The sequence below is a fragment of the Ammospiza nelsoni genome, chromosome 1, assembly GCF_027579445.1.
Source record: "Ammospiza nelsoni isolate bAmmNel1 chromosome 1, bAmmNel1.pri, whole genome shotgun sequence".
Taxonomy (NCBI): Eukaryota; Metazoa; Chordata; class Aves; order Passeriformes; family Passerellidae; genus Ammospiza; species Ammospiza nelsoni.
In genome coordinates this window covers 15015360-15032907 of record NC_080633.1, presented here as the reverse complement: position 1 = coordinate 15032907, position 17548 = coordinate 15015360, and the positions used below count along the sequence as shown (strand labels likewise).

The 17548-nt window shown below is 43.4% G+C and overlaps 1 protein-coding gene across 1 annotated transcript in view; it reads right to left on the bottom strand.

Annotated features, from left to right (window-relative positions):
- ITGB1 (integrin subunit beta 1) overlaps positions 1-11329 on the bottom strand; it is a 43828-nt gene extending 32499 nt beyond the window's left edge. Inside the window, exon 1 of the mRNA XM_059467857.1 lies at positions 11168-11329. Within this exon, the coding sequence (XP_059323840.1) occupies positions 11168-11176 (9 nt within the window). The 5' untranslated portion in view covers positions 11177-11329. The remainder of the gene's footprint in view (positions 1-11167) is intronic.
- Between the last annotated feature and the right edge of the window lie 6219 nt (positions 11330-17548).

Genomic DNA, 17548 nt, shown 5'->3' with positions numbered 1-17548 from the left:
AGCAACCTGTGCATGATGACCACATATATGAAACAGTTCAAGAGCCAAGTCAGGTACTCTCTCACAAAAATGTTCCTTTTTATTTAAATTTTTTTACCAGGCAGTTATCCACAAACTGCAATTTACAGCATGAACTCTGACAGCTATATTTTGGAAAATTAGACTAACAAAGCAGGTGTATTGTGCTTAAAGTTCAACACTAAATTAGGAGAGAAACACAACTCTGCATGCTGTCCAGCAGAGCACTCAGACTTGCAGCTACACCTCATTAAAACATCAATGTGCTTTACATGTTGATTACCTATGGCTTATACATTGTTTAAGCTATAACATTTACATCCCTGACAATCCAGTCTGCGACTACAACTTGCTCTACATTTCTCAAACTGTTGTGCCTATGAAATCCTATGTCATTGCATCCCACCCACAGAACCCAAGGATTCATACAAGGATACAAAGAAACTCTGAATTTCAGGAAAGGACAAAACAATGTCCTGTGCTGCTTATGCTGGTGTGCAAGCACCTTGCAAAGGCAGCACCTCTCCAAGCCTAAACCACTGAAACACACCAGGCCTATTGCTACTTTTTTTTGTTTTTTATTGCTGCGGTTGAAAGTGTTTGCTACACCTACAGCACCTCTATACATGCAGAGCTAGAAACTTTCCTCTTTAAGGATAAATATACAACAATATGCACCAATAACAAATGTATGTCATTTTTTCCCATTAAAACTGTCACTGTCAAAGATATCCCTTTTCCATGAACTATTGGAAGCTTATGTTTGGAAGAGCATCACAACTTTACTGACTCAAAGCATGTTGTCTCCAGAAATTTATAAGAATTATTACTGCACTCAATCTTGCTGTTATCAGCAGACATTTTTTCCATTACAAATATTTCAGGATTTTCATTATTATAAGCATCCCTTCACACAACTGTGATTAAAACAAAATTTTAAAAATCTATTGTTTCAGTACTTTTCACATGCTTTTAGAACCATGAGTTGTTTTTGCCATAACAACTTAATCTCCGCTCTAGTCTAAATATAACACCATTTTTTGGTGGGAGAAAGTGTGAACTGGATACTTAACTTGTTTACATAGCTTTTTCCAGCCTACAAGACTTCTTGGCTACATTTAGCATTTCCATCACAGACAGATTACAATCAAGAATGCCACAATTCAAGCCATTCTAGTAGAAAACATGGGGGTCTGTTCCATGTGTATTAAATTCCTGCATACTCTGCACCACTTACTACTCCCATAAAGACACTATTTAATTTTGTGCAACTTAAACCTCACATTTATCCACACAGGGAAATGAAAAGTTTAGTTAAGCATATAAATATAGCTCTTGCACAGCTGACTGTAACTGATGCTTCCGAGGCTGTGCTGCCTCCATGACTATCACAACATCTGGCTAAACTTACTTTAATCCAAGCTTCTCTGTTAAAGTAAAAGCAGAACAGAGGCAAGTATGTTCTTAAGTAAAAAGCTAGAGAGTTTCAGTAAATGCAGTGTCTCATGTATCTATTTCTTTAAGAAAAAACAATTGCAAACGTGCTGCTGGCAATTGCCGCAGGTACTGCAGGAAGCCGGCAGCTGGCACGCCACAAAGAGACCGCTCAGCGGAAACTCGTCTGTCCTTACATGGCAGAGTTCACCCACCAGGAGCTATCATTAACACCCAGGGCACAGTTTCAGCAGCCAAAACCCAGATGAAAGCAAACTGCAGCTGAAAGAACCAGCAGTGCTGCAGCATCTCCAGAACAGCAACCTCTGCCCCTGTGCTAACAACTCAGGGACCTCCCTCACCTCTATCCCAGCCAGCTCCACTTGGACCTTGGGCCATCCCTTTCCCCTCTGTGTCAAATGGCACTTTCTGTAAGGCTCAGTGAAAACCAGACCTCCACATGGGCAGAGGAGCGCTGAGCAAACAGCTTCTAAGAAGGGGCAGGTGGCTGTCAGACTGACCGCCCTCCAAAATTACACTGAAGGCTCTCTGCTGCTGAACCAGCCTAAATTCAGGCAGTCAGGCCAACCACCCTAAGCTGATCTTGGATGAATTGTTTAGAAATGCTCTGCAACACACCCAGCCAATTTGAGGAACTATTCTGATTTTAGTTTTACAGGTTATCAGAATAAATTAGTTGGCAGAAAAAATTAACAGAAGCAAAGAACAAAATACTGAAGGATTTTAGGTTTGTTGTTGTTTGTTCATATTTTAGTTCAGGATTTGAATAGCAAGCACATAAAATAATGTTTACAGATAATATTCAAATATTTAACATCAAGTTTTTAAAAAGATTCACTATTCAAACACAATTAGAATGAGACTTGTACTGGAACAACCCTTGTCCTCAACATTCTTAATGCCAGCGTCCACAAAAGTGATCATGTAGAAACAATAAAAAACTGGTCATCCCACAGAAGTACATACAGCCTTATAAATCTGTATCTATGAGATTTTGAACAGAATTTAATTCTATATATATTTAATTCTTCATATGTATGCTATATATTTTTGTGTACATAATTAATGATGATTATTAATTCAATGGCAGTGATAAAAGACTAGGCAGAAGCACAAACTGAAAAAAACAGTGAACTTTATCCAGATTTTGATGCAAATTTGAGCACTTGCAAAAACCTCATCAATCTCAGGGAAAAAAATAGCTTCAACCTTAAAAGACTTTTTAATAAAAAAATCAAAACCAAAACCACCCAGCTCATCACAAAGTACTTCAAAAAAGCAGTTCTGGCCAGAACAATCTGCCTATTCATACACTTATGCTGCCTTCCAGAGCAGATTTCAAGCCTGGAGTCCACAAGCTGCTTCTAAGAGCACTGCAAAAAATAATAAAAGGTGAGGTTTCTCATAGTAGCCAAGTACATCTACCAGTTTGCTACTAGAGAACCCAGGAGACAGCTCAACTTCTCCAGACCCTAAAATTGCCCACTTTTCACCCTTCATTTCTCTGGTGCCAACTACAGAAAACACTTTTGCCCCTTAGCTGAGCCAGCGGAACAAGCTGAGCAATAACACCTTGCTGAGTGATTTCTCACCTGATCTAGCAAGTTAAGATGGTTTACTCAAGTCAGAAGAGCACTGAAGCAGGCACGAGCAGATGCTGTGAGGTTCCACAGCAGTTTATGCCATCTTATCTCTGGACTGCCACAGTGGCACACACTTTCTCTATGAGTTGCACGTTTTCCCCTTCCTCCCTGGCTCTGAAGCACGTCCCTTGCATGTGATTTCCCACCTGCAACAACTGACCTAGCTGAAAATTATTTTTTGGCCAAGCTATTTTTCAGCCAGAACACTTATTTCAATAACTCAATGTACAGCCCTATAACTTCCACAGCTGATGCAAGCAGGATGGCAAAATTGCACAGCTACTGGCAGGAGGGACAGTTGAGACCTAGCACTGGTATCAACTGCTGCAGAACCACATTCCTATGAAAATTAAACACAATTTTAGTTGAATTCATGGCTCAAAATGAATTCATTTTACAAAACATGAAATTCAGATAAATTTGAAAAGCAGTTGTCTGCTGCAGAGTTTTGAGTTATCACTAGTGAGTTTGTTTTTAAACTCTGCAGCAACATAGCATTAAAATTGCTTCCAGCTACAACAAATGTTAATCATATTAAATACAGATATTCTTCATTTAGAAAGTGAAACTGTATTGTGAATTATGCACCAAAAAGAGGCAGTATTTGTGAAAACTCTTTTATTACTATCCAAACCAGACAGCTGGCAATGGCAAAAATGCTGGCATTAATCTCACACAGTATAGTTACTCCTTAAAGCTGGAGTTGAGTTTTTCACTGAAAGGAGATATCTGTAACATAGCTGTGTAAAATTTTAGTCTAGTTTTTGAAAACTTGTGTAAACAACGTGTAGTGGAGGGAGATAACACATAAACAGGGAAAAATGTTTGTTGCTGTTTATTGATTTTATTAAGTGATTTTTAACAACCTATAGCTGGTATGTACAGCATGTTCTTCCAAAAAAGGAAATTTGCCGTTTCCTTTTTTATGCTGAAGTCCACACCCAGGAAAAATTACACTGAACTTCTTGTACATTAATTTCTCACACTGATTTGTATTTGCATATAAGTGACAAAAACAACACAAAAAATCATCCCCATTTTTGAACTACACAGAACAAGTGCTACCTTCTAAAACGTTACACTTTCAAATGTTTTGGAAATGCACATAAGTTATATTCATATGTCACTGAAAGACAGATTTTTAATCTATTCTGCCCCCAAATCAGCAAATTGACAATTAAAAAACTGTCAAGCCTTGTATTCTATGCAGATGGGCTATAGCGTGACTTTCAGCTGTGGGACAATCTCCACCCGGCATCACAAAGTCAGCACAGTAACACACACTAAATACAACCTTGCAAAAGCACAGAAGGAAGCTCTGAGAAAGTAATTACTGACTTTCTCCTAAGCCCACTAAAACTAATTTCCTAATACACAAGAAAATAAAACATCAGTGTAATAAGAAAAAAGCCCAGCCAGAATTCACTGGCAGCACATCAACCGTGCTTACCCTAGCCAACCTTGTGGATGGTGATAGCAAAGATTTCCTCATATCTCCTTTTCCTTAGCAGAAGAGGGAGCATTTCACTTGCTGACTGGACAAGCATAAAACCTTCAGCCACCACTCCATTCTCAAAGATGTGTCAGCAGTATCAGAAGTCATCCTGATACAAAATTTATTCCAAATTTATTGATAACCAGATACTAAAATGTGTCATCTTTTGACACCTGGGAGAGTGCTTTGATTTAACATCAAAAAGATGACGTACTTTCATATCTGTCTCCACTACAGGCCTTCCTTTTAGTTGTACTCATCTTTATCCAAAACCTCTTTACCCAAGATTTGGAACACCTGAGGATCTAGGTGGAGCTGGATGCTGCCAATTCAATACTTAAGCAGCTGAATTGGAGGATGCTGGCCAAGCTACTGGAATGCCAGGTCCTTCAAATGACCTCCTATGGTCCCCAGGATGCTCCTGGACACTCTGGTTACCCCAGTGCTCACTGGAAGAGCACCCTCTGCTTTGTGGAACATCACTCCCAGCAGGTCTTGCCAGCCTACAAGGACCCAGAGCAGATGAGGACAGATCAGATGCAGCTTCCTGCACCAGGGGAAGATGTGGCTCTTGGTGCCACTGCCCAAGGTAAGCACATGTTAAGACACATTAAATTACAATTCCACCAAAGAAAATTAAGAAACACCAGAGTAACACCTTATCCCCCTTTCCAAATGGACACATCCTTATTTCAATATTTACCTCAAGGGCAAGATTATGCCAAACTACCCATCCCAGTCTCAGAATTGTTTTCCTGAGACCAAGTATGCACTGATATCCAAGATACCACCTTAACTCATCACCATTTCCTAAGTGAAATACTGACTCCTTCTAAATTAATCTGACACAATTATTTTTCTTCTCTTTTAAATAACCACAGATCAGTCATCTTTGAATGAGGGTAAGTTCAGTTCAGCCCAATATATAATTCATTCTACCACAAAGGATGAGAAAAGAAGAAATATTTCTCTTCTTCTATTCAGCTTCCACATCAAAAATGCTTTTACTTCTGTATCTACACAATTTAAAATATATTGTTAATAGCTATAATAGAAAATTAAATGCAGGTACTTCTTTGTAGTATAAATACTACAGAGAAATTTGTAGTTTAAAACAACAAGAATTCATACAAACAACAGCCCTTCCTGCTTTTACACTAGAATGTACCAAGAGCAGAAGTTAAAACTAAGTGAGTAAAAACTAGGACTAAGTTAAGTATGTGATCTCATACAAAACCCAGAGCAGAAATAGGAGAACTACAAATATGATGCCAATCATTTGAGCGAGGAAATTCTGGCATTAGGTATTGTATATGTTGCAGTTTATGAGCATTATAAAGAGGAATCTGCACTTAAACATGGTCTTACAGATCAGAATTTTTGAGAAAGTGACTTTTATAGTCTAATGATTTGCTGACAAAATGTGAGAACTGCATTAATTAAACAAATATTTGCAGAACATTTTTCTGTGACAGAAAGGAATGAATAGGATGGTAAGAAAAGACTAATATCTTCTCAGCTCTTATGAGCAACAACAAAGTTAGGATTCCAGACTCAGTTCTGTTACTCAAAACTTCCCCTCTAATTAAACCACAAGAATACTAATGGCATTTCATTGCTGCTGTTGAAAAAGAAACAAATGAAATACATGAAACTGCTTTTAAGACAGAAAGCATGTTTCATAAGCCACTTTGCATCTGACTGTAAAGAGAAATGAAAAAGATATAGCACAAAAAAAAAATCACTAAAATATTAAAGAGCCTCTGCTCAGTGACACCCCAAAGATGATTCCAAGTAGGAATTCTATGACCTTTTGCAAAAGAAAACATTAATATTATAGTCTCATCAGGCTAATTCCCCTACCATGTGCTTGGTTAAGTGCAAATTTTGTTAACATCTTTCTGAACATATCCAATCCATTAATGAGAAAATACAATAGCCTACAAAGTCCACTAACCACTCTGATTACTTTAAGACTAGAAAAATAATAGAAGGTGGTTATCACAAAAACACAGGATGTTTAATAGCAACATTCTGCTAAAGAGAGCACCTTTAGTAGTGAAAAAAAGCAATATTATTTAGTGATGTATAACAAGGTGCCTAGGGTCCCATTTTTCATTCACAGAAGTTAGAATCTTCATTTCCTGCATAACATTCCCAACAATTGCTGCTCAGATACATTGGGCTAGAAACTCACACAGCTAAAGCACACAACCACTTCTTTCAATGACACCATATATATTTTTACTGGTTCTTACCCTAATAATCCACATATTGGGAAAGAAAAAAGTTCAGAGAAAAAGTCTTGTCATAAATTTATTCTGACTTACAGTTTTAGGAGTTCAGGTTATTGGACCACACCTATGCAGGACAAATTAGGAAAAAAAAAAAAAAAAAAGAAATAGAATATGTCTTCCCATTTGTGGGTGAACACAAAAATGGCTTTGTAGGCTACCCCAGAAACGCCATAACCACAACAACTGACAGATACTGGTCAATATTGTGGTCCCCTCTGGTTACCACATGACAAGAAACATCATCCTTAATAGAAAGTTGTCAACACAATACACCACAGAGCAGAGCAAGGAGGAACTAGACAGTAAAAAGGAGAACATATTTGTCACCATAAATGACAATAGTCAGCAGCACTAGAACTATCCAACAGATTTTAATTTTCTGACATAAAAGGAGCATTAAATCACACACAGATATTGCTAGTATCTGTCCAGGAGACAGAGCCACTGAATTTGTTCATCTATTTATCTGTTCTCAAATCTGTGATACTCCCTCCCTTTTGAAAAGCAAACAAACATCCTCTTCAGAAAAAAACAGCTAACTCTCCCCTACAACAACAACTTATTGTCATGTACAGGTCTGAGATGTGTTTGTCTAAAAAACATCCCTGCACACCTACACCAGAGGAGAAGGCTGAAAAACCTGGAGTAAAGTGGCAGTGAGAATGCTGCTATTAGAAGGTGACTTCAAAGTAAGGCGAGTGGGATGAGTGAAACAATTTGAAGAATCAGCAATATAAAGACAGATGGGAGATGAGAGGCAGGAAAACACAGACTGAACTCGGAGTTTTCTGCTGCTGGGAGACCGGAAATTTTTTACCAGGCACAGAATATAGCAGCTGACTTAAAAATCTAGTCATAGGGGAATAGTACACATACTGGCAAGTACTTTTTAAAGACACTTCAAAAATAAATCTAACTACATATTGCCTTAATTACATTTTTAAGATTGATTAAATTTATGTAATTGCTTTATGAGCTCTACCAATAGATGCAGCTTAAAAGGCAAAGGAAAAAAGAAAAAAAGACACTCCCAACAAGGATTCCCTCTCAGAGGGCTGATGGCAGCCCCTAAGAATTAAAAGGATGCCAAGGGGATTGGCCATCCTAAAAAAAAAGTTGGAAAAAATAAATCACTTGACATTCTAGAAAAGCAAAGGAGGCAGAATAGGTTCTGCTATTGTTAAGTATGGGTTCTGTCTTTTCTGGATCTATCTAATCAATGTCTTTTCCAAGTGCCTCATGAGGTGGCATGAGCAATCTTAAAGCTAGTGATTAATACTGATTTAACTTCATTTGAGCAATGCCTCACTGATTACAACAGTCTGCCTTACATGGAAGGGGTGCAAGACACATTTGGAAAGGAATGAGGAGGAAGAGGAAGGTCAGGTATACCAATGGCCAGCAAGCTTCATCCAGACCTCCTCCACAAAACCCACTTCCTACACCATGGCAGAACTACCAGAGATAGTAGCACAGAATTAAACCCCTAAACCTCCTGTGCAGCAGTGACAGGGACACCAGCAAAGGCTGCAGGAGGCATCATGAGCGTGTCCACACTGAAGAAACCCAGGCCCTCGGACCACGAGCAGGAGAGGAACAACAGGGACCCTGCATGGCTGTCCACTAAAAGGAAAGGGAGCCTGATGCGGAACTAGAGCCTTTGCTTACAAAGGGTCCCATCAAGACAAGGTACTTAACAGCCTGTGGAGCAATCAGCACCTTGTTTCAGCACCAAGAGCCACAGCCAAGCAGGAGGCCTGTAGCAGACCGATGAGAAGCTGGGAGAACCACAAGCAAAGCGTGCATCACATCACCCAACTAAATCGAGACTGGGTGGAAAGGCAGGCATGACAACTATTTACAAACAACTGACGGGCACTCATACCAGCAGCAGCAAGGGAATTGTATTCAGGGCAAGGGAGGCCACAGCACGTGTCCACCCCATGTGTGCACGGCTCTCCCCAAGTTCACCTTTCTGCCACCCCAGTTATATCTACTTCCTGAGTATTGCTACAGCAAACAAGCTTTTTTCAAATCTGAACTACAGCAGAGCTACCCAATGAGAGGTATACAGAGAATGGTTTAGAGAGAGGAATGGAATCATGAAGCAGGAAGAAAGAACAGCAGGAAAAGTTCTCAGACAGTTTTTTTTCAGCTTTGGGACTCACTTCCCAAAGGAAGTGGTGTAAGGCTAACCACTTGAGTCATTTAAAATACTCAAGACAAGACACTAAAATTCTGCACTCCCATCAGAAATTCATGCACGTTCTTAGAGAAACAAGCATCCCTCCAAATCAGTCCTTCACAAGGGTGGGCCTTACTGGGACACGGCACAGATCAGGCGCCTGAAGAAAGACAGCAGAATGAGCTCCCTGGCTGCACCCACAGACAACAACAGAGTTTTAACTGCTGACATTTCATTTTGAAATAAATATGGTTCATTTATCATGTGGCTGGCAAACAGATACAGCACTTAGCAGCTCCAACTTTGATTAACGTAAGATTATGCATGCCTGTCAGCTTTTCACCTTTCAGCTGAGACATCTTTGAAAAGGACAAAAGTTGAAGGTGTTCACATCTTAAACTTGCCTTGTCTTGCCAATCTACTGCCAATGGCTCACTGTTTTTGCAACCCTTATAAATAGAGCCTTAGGCAAGCTTGCAAAATGCTACTTAATCATTACCCAGAGGCAAGTAATACTTTTTGTGACAGGAGAATGAATCATCGGTTTTGTCGGTTTCATCGCTGCGATGGATGTGGACAATCAATGTCTTTGCTCTTAGTCTTGCTTAATTTCGTCTAATTTACATCCTTCTAGTAGTATAATACTACTTTAAAAAGGCCCATACAAACAACCAAGAACAACAAAATCCCCTCACTGCCACCAAGCTGCCTCATTTCTCAAAACTGATTTTCCTCACACTGCTACCATCACCTACCAAATGATCTGCGTGCCAGGAGTACAAGTTATTTAAATCTTTTTCCACATACGTAGGGTCCTGCTTAATTTCAACGCTTTAGCACACAAGAAGCATTAGCCGTGAGTGGTTCCACTAATCTAAATGGAGACAATCGTTACTCCTGAAAGTTTGTGTACCTTGGCATGAATAGGACTGTAGCAGCAATGGCAAATCTACCAGAAAAATCAACATTTTTCACCCAACAGCTATGTGCACATGTGCTGGCATGAATGGACTGCTGTATTCTATCAAGGACAAATGAAGAAGCAAACATGAACGCTGATCAGCTTCTTTTCATAAACAGTCACAGACTACCTAATGAGTTTAACAGGCAGTCAGATCCTTATTCCATAACATAAAGACATCTGACATGGGCCTGAACAGTGAGTCAGAATGAATTTCCCATCGCTCCATGTTTCCTTCCAACCACCAGTAACTGAAGGCAATAAGAGGAGACAAAGCAGTGCGGTAATGCTGTAAGATTTTTCAGAAATCCCCATGTGGGACACGGTACAGCGGCCTCGCATTCCCACTCCATCCCGACACAAGTTTTAGCAACTATAGAGGCTCAGAGCCAGTTTGGACGGATCGAGCAGGCAAACGCTGCACTGCGACCATCCCGTCATTCAAAGTGCACAGACCCCGCTCTCAGGGCTCGCTTTCTGCAGATTTGTGCAGGTCAAAACCCGGGGTACTCAGTTCCTGCACTGCCTCACTCTTTTCGTTCCCATTCTTGTAACTCCAGAGCCCGCTTCCCCTAGAAGGAACCGTCCCCCTCCGGCCGCCCGCCCTCGCCCACACTCCGGGGAAGAAGTCCGAAACTTTCCCAGCCGAGTGCTGCCCCCGTCCCGGGCATCGCCGGCGGGAGGCGGCGGCGGGCACAGGGCAGAGCACCCGCACGGCTTCAGTGCCTCTCGGAGAGGAGGGCTCGGGGCGCTGCCCGGGGCGGCCGCTACTCCGCTGGTAGGGCCAAGGCCGGACAAAGGCCCGGCCGGCCCCGGCGGCACGGGAGGCCCGAGGCCGCCGTCCCGCCGCCACAGGAAGCCGCAGGCTGGGCCCGACACCTTCCCGCCCACAGCGCCGGGCAGGCACGGCAGGAGGCGGCGCCCCCTCCTCCGCCCGGGACCGGCGCCGAGGGACCCGCACTCGGGGCGGCGGCGGCTCCCGGCGCGGGAAGCGGCGCTCGCAGTCCCGCGCCGCCCGCCGGAGCCCGCCCGAGGCGCTGAGCCCCGGGGCGGCCACAGGCACCGCTCATCCCACTCCCGGCCGGCTGCGACCCCCGCCCGTCCTCCCGTTACCTCGGCCATGGCTCCGGGCAGCGGGCGCGCTCCGGCCCGCCCGGCTCGCTGCTGCGGCGGCGGCGTCCTGGGCTGGGCAGGGCTGGGCTGGGCGCGGCGGGACGCTCGGACTCGCTCCTGGCTGGCTGCCCGCCGCCGCCTGCTCCGAGCTGCTGCGGGAGCCCGGCCCGCGGGGGAGGGGAGGGGAGGTCCGCGCTCCGCTCTACCCGCCCCGGAAACACATTCCTCCCCGCTGCCGTCAAGCGGGCCAGGGAGGCGTCTGCGGCGCGGCGGGCAAGGACGGGAGAGCCGTTCCTGAGGCAGGGCTCGGTGCCCGCTTCCCTCCTTGCCGCCCGCCAGCGCCTTATTTGGCGGGGTTTGCCCGCGGGCCGGCCGCTGCCGGGCTGGGCCGGTGGGTGCGGACGGGGCTGGGGCTGCCCCGCGGCCCCCTCGCTCCTGGCGGTGGCGAAAGGCTGCTCGACCCCAGCCCTTGTCCAGAGAGCTCTTCTCCTGCTCACCTCTCTGCCTGGTTCCACGCGTGGGGACAGCGGGGAATCTGGGCAGACAGGGATTCCTATCCCTCTTGCTGGCAGCTTTGCCAAGAGCAGTGGAAGTCACTAAGTGATGAGTGGGCTTGTCTGGTGCTAACACACGCTCCGAGCTAAAAAGTCGCTTTCCCCAAATCCCTTGGCCGGAGCCTGCTGGTGTTCGGAGCATGCTCTTGGTATTTCAGAGTGCCCCTTAAAATAGGTACTTGGGAAATTACCGATTAAAAAAAATGAAAAAGCGTGCCATTCGACACCTTTCTGAAGGTAAGGTGTTGGGAAACACAAGCTATCAACTCGCGGCTCAGAGCTCTAAGCACTGTGCCTTTATGTGTGGCTACTGGAGCTTGGGCCAGTTCTTGTTTTTGTATGGTTAACTTAACCAGCAATGCTGCAACTTGTTTATAATTTCGATCACTTTCCTTCTGCTTGCTTTCTAGCTGCATTTTGGAATAAGAAAGGAATGATTCTAGTTTACTCAAGTGTGGCCTGTGATTCAACCCCGTGTTCCACTTGGGCAGTGCAGTGGTTTAGGGTGCAGTCTCATAACAGCTGTTTTAGCAGAAGCTTTTAATGCTGGCACAGCTGTAATTGTAAAACTGTTTTAGTGGTGTTGGAAAATGAGATTGAAATGACAGACTACTGCTTCAAGCAGCTCCATCGAAAGCAAGCACAGGACAAATGAAATGGTGGCTAAATAATTTTGACATCCAGATAAGGACAACAGGGACTATATGTTTCAACAGGCAAATCAAGATATAATATTAATACTGCCAGGAAAGAAGAAAGCCACCAGAAAGCCAAGGCTTTAAAAATGCTAAAAAATTAACACCATGCAAAGTAAAAGCAAATGCCAGAGGGGTCGTGATCTGCCAAAAATGTGTGAAATTTAGGGATTGGAAGATAAAAAATTAGTTTTATCCATGGTATTCTTCTCTGCTTCTTTATTTCAGGGGGAAAAAAAATCACATCTGGTGCTAATTATGACAAAGTTGTGGATTTTGATCCTTGTGTGGGCCATTCACTTAAAAGATGGACTTGATGATCCTTATGGGTTTCTTCTAACTCAGAATATTCTGTGATTTTGCCAGAATATGCAAATAGTGAGCAGCTGTCCACTCTAGTATACTGCAAAGAACTGGTGGCAAAAATGTGCTACTGAGATCACTGGGGCTCTGAGGAGTAAATAAAACTGCTCAACAGACTGGTTCAAGTGCTACCCAAGGCTCTGCTCAGAGCTTATTGTGTCAAGTGGCCAGTGGCTGGCTGTGCTGAGCAGTAGGAAATCAAGAGGAAAAAGTCTCACAAATGGCTGAAAAATAAAATCACTGAATTGTTTGGCTGCTTTCTGGACTCCTTTGGAGAGCACAGATGGGTATGAAAATCATGAGTTATTTTCCAACATTTGTGAAGTACTAAAGATGTCAGGGGCAAAAAACAAGTGCTGGAGGTGTCTGAGCCAGTAGACACAATTGTAGGTGATGTCAAAATGTTTAATGCAGCATCTCTATACTGCAGTGTACATGGCATCTGGGAGAGTGAATGAACAGTTTTGCACCAGGAGGGCTCAAGAAAAGATGGGTTTTCATGGATTGAGCGGGAACCTGGGAATTGTTTTGTTCACTGTTAACTTGTTGAATTAATATTTCTAGAGTCCCATACCTTCCAGGTGGTTTTCTCACAAGCAGCTCTTCACAACAGTGCTGCTCCTGCTTCTTTGTCAAGGCTCCTCCAAGGCTCTCCCTGACCAGCCAACGCACCCCTTTTTATCCCAGTTATCTTTATTAGCCACAGCTGCCACCCAATTAAGGACATCACAGCTGCAGCCCATTTAGAACAACTAGGATCGGGGCAAGGCCACTTATATAATACATATTTTACTGAGACTCATACTATATTTCCCCTTTTCTTTTACTTACAGATATTCAAATACAATATAGATATTCAAGTACAATACATACATTTCCCCATGACTCAAAGGCCATGTACAACACACATATTTCCACATGACTCAAAGGCCATTTACAGCACACACAGCTCCTTGTCAAAGGCCATATTCTCACAGCTCCTAGCTGTCACAGCTCCTCAACTCAAAAAGACCATGTTCTTCTACAGCTTTTGGCTGTCCTATCTTCTATCACATCTTGTTGTTATATTTCTAGAGTCCCAGCTCTCAAATTGCCACAGGTCTCAGCTGTCCTACCTTCTATCACATCGGGGTCACCACTTGTTCTATTCATATTGTTATATTATTTCTAGAGTCCCCTACCTTCCAGGTGATTTTCGCACAAGCAGCTATTCACAACAGTGCTATTCCTGCTTCTTCATCAGAGCTCCTCCAAGGCTCCCCCTGACCAGCCAACCCACCCCCTTTTATCCCAGTTATCTTCATTAGCCACAGCTGCCACCCAATGAAGGACATCACGGCTGCAGCGCATTTAGAACAACTAGGACTGGGGCAAGGCCACTTATACAATGCATATATTTACTAGGACTCCTACTATATTAACTTACCTTGCAGATACAGATTTTATTATAACTTTTACACAAACACCAATCCCAAAGCAGGTTTTGCTGTGTCCAGTGCGGCCTTTGTAAAGAAGCCAGCTGTGTAAATCAGGGGTGCCCAGCTGCAGCTCCAGGGCTGGGGCTGAGTGTGCCAGGCAGTCCCTGTGCAGTCCCTGTGCCAGGCAGCTTTACTGCAATCCCTCCCAGTGTCAGGCTGGGAACCTCTGGAGTCAGGGGTCACTTGGGTGCCTCCAGAGAAGCAGGAACTGGTTGGCAGGAGCAGCTGCAGCACCTCCTAACCAGTTATCAGGGTATTTCCTTGGCTGCAGTTTCCCGTTTGCCACATGTTGCTGCCAGGCTGCTGAACTCTGACTTCCCAAAGCCCACACAGCCAGGGAGCTGTCACCCTGTTCTCCAGCATCTTCTCCACTCCTGCAGCTTGCAAAGGGTTGAGATATTTTTCAACTGGGGCCTCAGTGATAACAAACACAGGATGTGTTTTAATGTGCATAGTTTGCACATTAATACTCAAATGCAAATGCCTCCCATCAGGGCAACCATTAGGCAACTTCATAATTTCACCAGCCACTAACACTTGCACCGTTACTATGTCATACTGTACCAGTTATCTCTCTCACCTCTGCCCCAGGGAGCGATAATTTATCTGCACTGCCCCACCTTCCCAACAAACGTTGTTACTGGCAGTAAGTACTTTCCCTTTCCACTCCACTTCTTTTCCTTCCCTGCCTCTTCAAAATGATCCTACCCTACTTAAGGTATTTTTTTTTCCAAACTAAAGAAAACCAAATTATAAAGCTGAGATAAAAAATCATGGTCTGATCACAAAAGATAGATAAAGGATGGGAGAGAAAAGAGGAAGTCAAAGTCATTTTCCCAAGGATAGGAATGAAGCCGGGAAAAGAAAGCAGGTCTTCTGGGAACAGATCAAACTGCAGCCAATGAAGCCAGGAGAAGAAAGCAGGGAATATTCTCCTGGGAATACATCAGACTGCAGCCACCTGGGTTGAACTGGCTGTGGGAGCGCCCAGTTTTCCTGGCCTGACCTTGGAGCAGAGAGCAGCAGCAGCTGCAGCCGCTGTTTTATTCCAGCAGCAGCTGTGCAGTCACCAAGGGGCGCAGCGAGCACTGAGACCTCACTGGCAGCTGGTCAGCACTGGGCTCTGCCTTCCAGAGTGGAGGATGGAGGAGATGTTGGGGCTTGGACAGAAGATTCACAGAGAAAGTATTATTAGAAGGGTCACTTGGTACAGGAAGTGATGGTGCTAAATGGTTGTGGTCATTGCTTTTGATAACAGCCCCTATTTGGCTGCTCGTGAGGAGTGAGCAGCACTTCTCTGGAGGCAGCCTGTCAGACATGTATAGTGTGCCCAGGATATGGAATGCTGTGTTTACACTGGAGCCCAGTTCTCCTGCCCCACACAAACAGTGAAGTGAGTCACAAATGTTCAGCCAGGAGGTTGCCACAGATTGTATCCTGTGGGCAAAGTTTTGCCCTGCAAGATTGTCTGCCTGCTGTTCACGGGAGCAATGTTCAGCGCTTAGGTGCAATAAAGCTGATGTATTCTCACCTGGTTTATGATAAGTGCTGAGATCTCTGCTTTGTTCAATTGACAGTCCTGTGTTTAACATGAGCCTGGAAAGGTCAGAGTCCACCAAGCCCTTCCTTCAGCTCGCCAGCGTTTAAAAAGCAACTTGTGGCTGTCAGGCAAGAAGAAAGGAGAGGTCACCAGAGCACATGGCCCTTCTGGTGGGACTGTGCCCTTCTGGCTGTTGGAGTAGAGGGGCTGGGGGACAGCTTTGTTCCAGCTGCATTGTGCCTTCCGATGCTTCCTCTGACTCCTTTTCTGCACTTGCTTCAGCTGAAGAGCTGCTCTCCCCTCTGCATATGTTTGGGTAGGCTGTGCTGTTGCTGTTACAGTCCCTGCTGCCATTAGCATACACATTCCTTCTTGTTTGTCTTTGAAAGCACTTTTGTGGGACTCCTCTGTCATTGTGAAGACAGTTTGTTTCATGCAGAAATTCTATAAGACATTTTGATCCTCAATAAGCAAGGCAGGAATCCTTTTTCATGGTTAGGCATGAACTACAGGTTGCCCCCTGTGTTCCAAAGTAAAGTGAGCAGGAGTTAAGTGAAGAGACTAAAGTCTTTGAGATTTATGTTCAAACACTCATACTCATGGTAACAGGGCAGAGAACTTCTGCAGCTCCTTATGTTGCTTGAAATGAATCATGTTTTCTAGAGAACTAGATTTAAAAACTTCAGGCTTGAAGATATTTTAGTGTTTAATTACCCAAGAAAAAATGCCTTTGGGAGATTAAAAATATCCCCAAAGGATGATAATTCTGAATGCACAGTAAATTTCTGAGATTCAGCAGTTAGTTAATTCTTACCATGTGCTGCTTTTTTCCTGTGAGACTCTGAGATCACGTGCCTGCATATTCTGTTCCATCCTTCTCAGGGGATTCCCACTGTTTAGACAAGCAGCTCATGCTCATTCAGGGGAAAAATGAATTCCACTGCCCCCAAAGAAATGAGCAAGGAGGATTGCAAGAGTTTCCTTGAAGAATTCTTCTGCTTCGGTTTTGCCCAGAGGGACATCCTGCAACATTCTAAGCTCAATGCAGTAGTTATTAGTGCATAAAATTACTTAAATTTAGACTTGTGCAGAGGAGAGGAAGGATAGAAATGAGAAAGGAGGGTTTTGGTATCAGCTGTAGAAAAATTCTGCTAGTACTGAGTCTGTCATGAGAGCAGGAATAAGGACAGATTTAATGTTCATTGATATATAGGGGAAAGAGGAGTTATGTGGAAAACAGAATATTTCAAGCAAGACTAGTAGGCAAGAAAAAAAGGCAAAAATAGTCTGAAGGAAATAAGTAGTAATGGTACCACTGGGAAAAGACATGTGGGCAAATGGAATGACTATTGTATGAGGTGATTGGCTGTTCTAGTGGAAAACAATAGCAAAAAAGGGCAGAACAGAATATTTTTTCTAATACTAATTCTGTCAAATAGTAGAGTCCTATGTTGAGATTGTTCTGAAACCCTCAATTTATCCTCCCCACTATTAAACACCTCAAGTTATTTTCATGATTGTGTTTCATCAAATAATTTCATTGACTTTTTTTAAAACTTATTTTTTTAAAGGCTCATATCTAAAATGCTTTGGCAGTAATGATGTTTGGATGAAGATGCCAGAGATTTACAGCCAGAACCTCTTGCTTGTGCACTCTCAATGATCCCCATATGATGTCATTTTTCTAGAACAAGTGTCATCAATATTCTTTTTCTTAAGAGCTTATGTCTGGACGTTAATAGCAGTTTTGC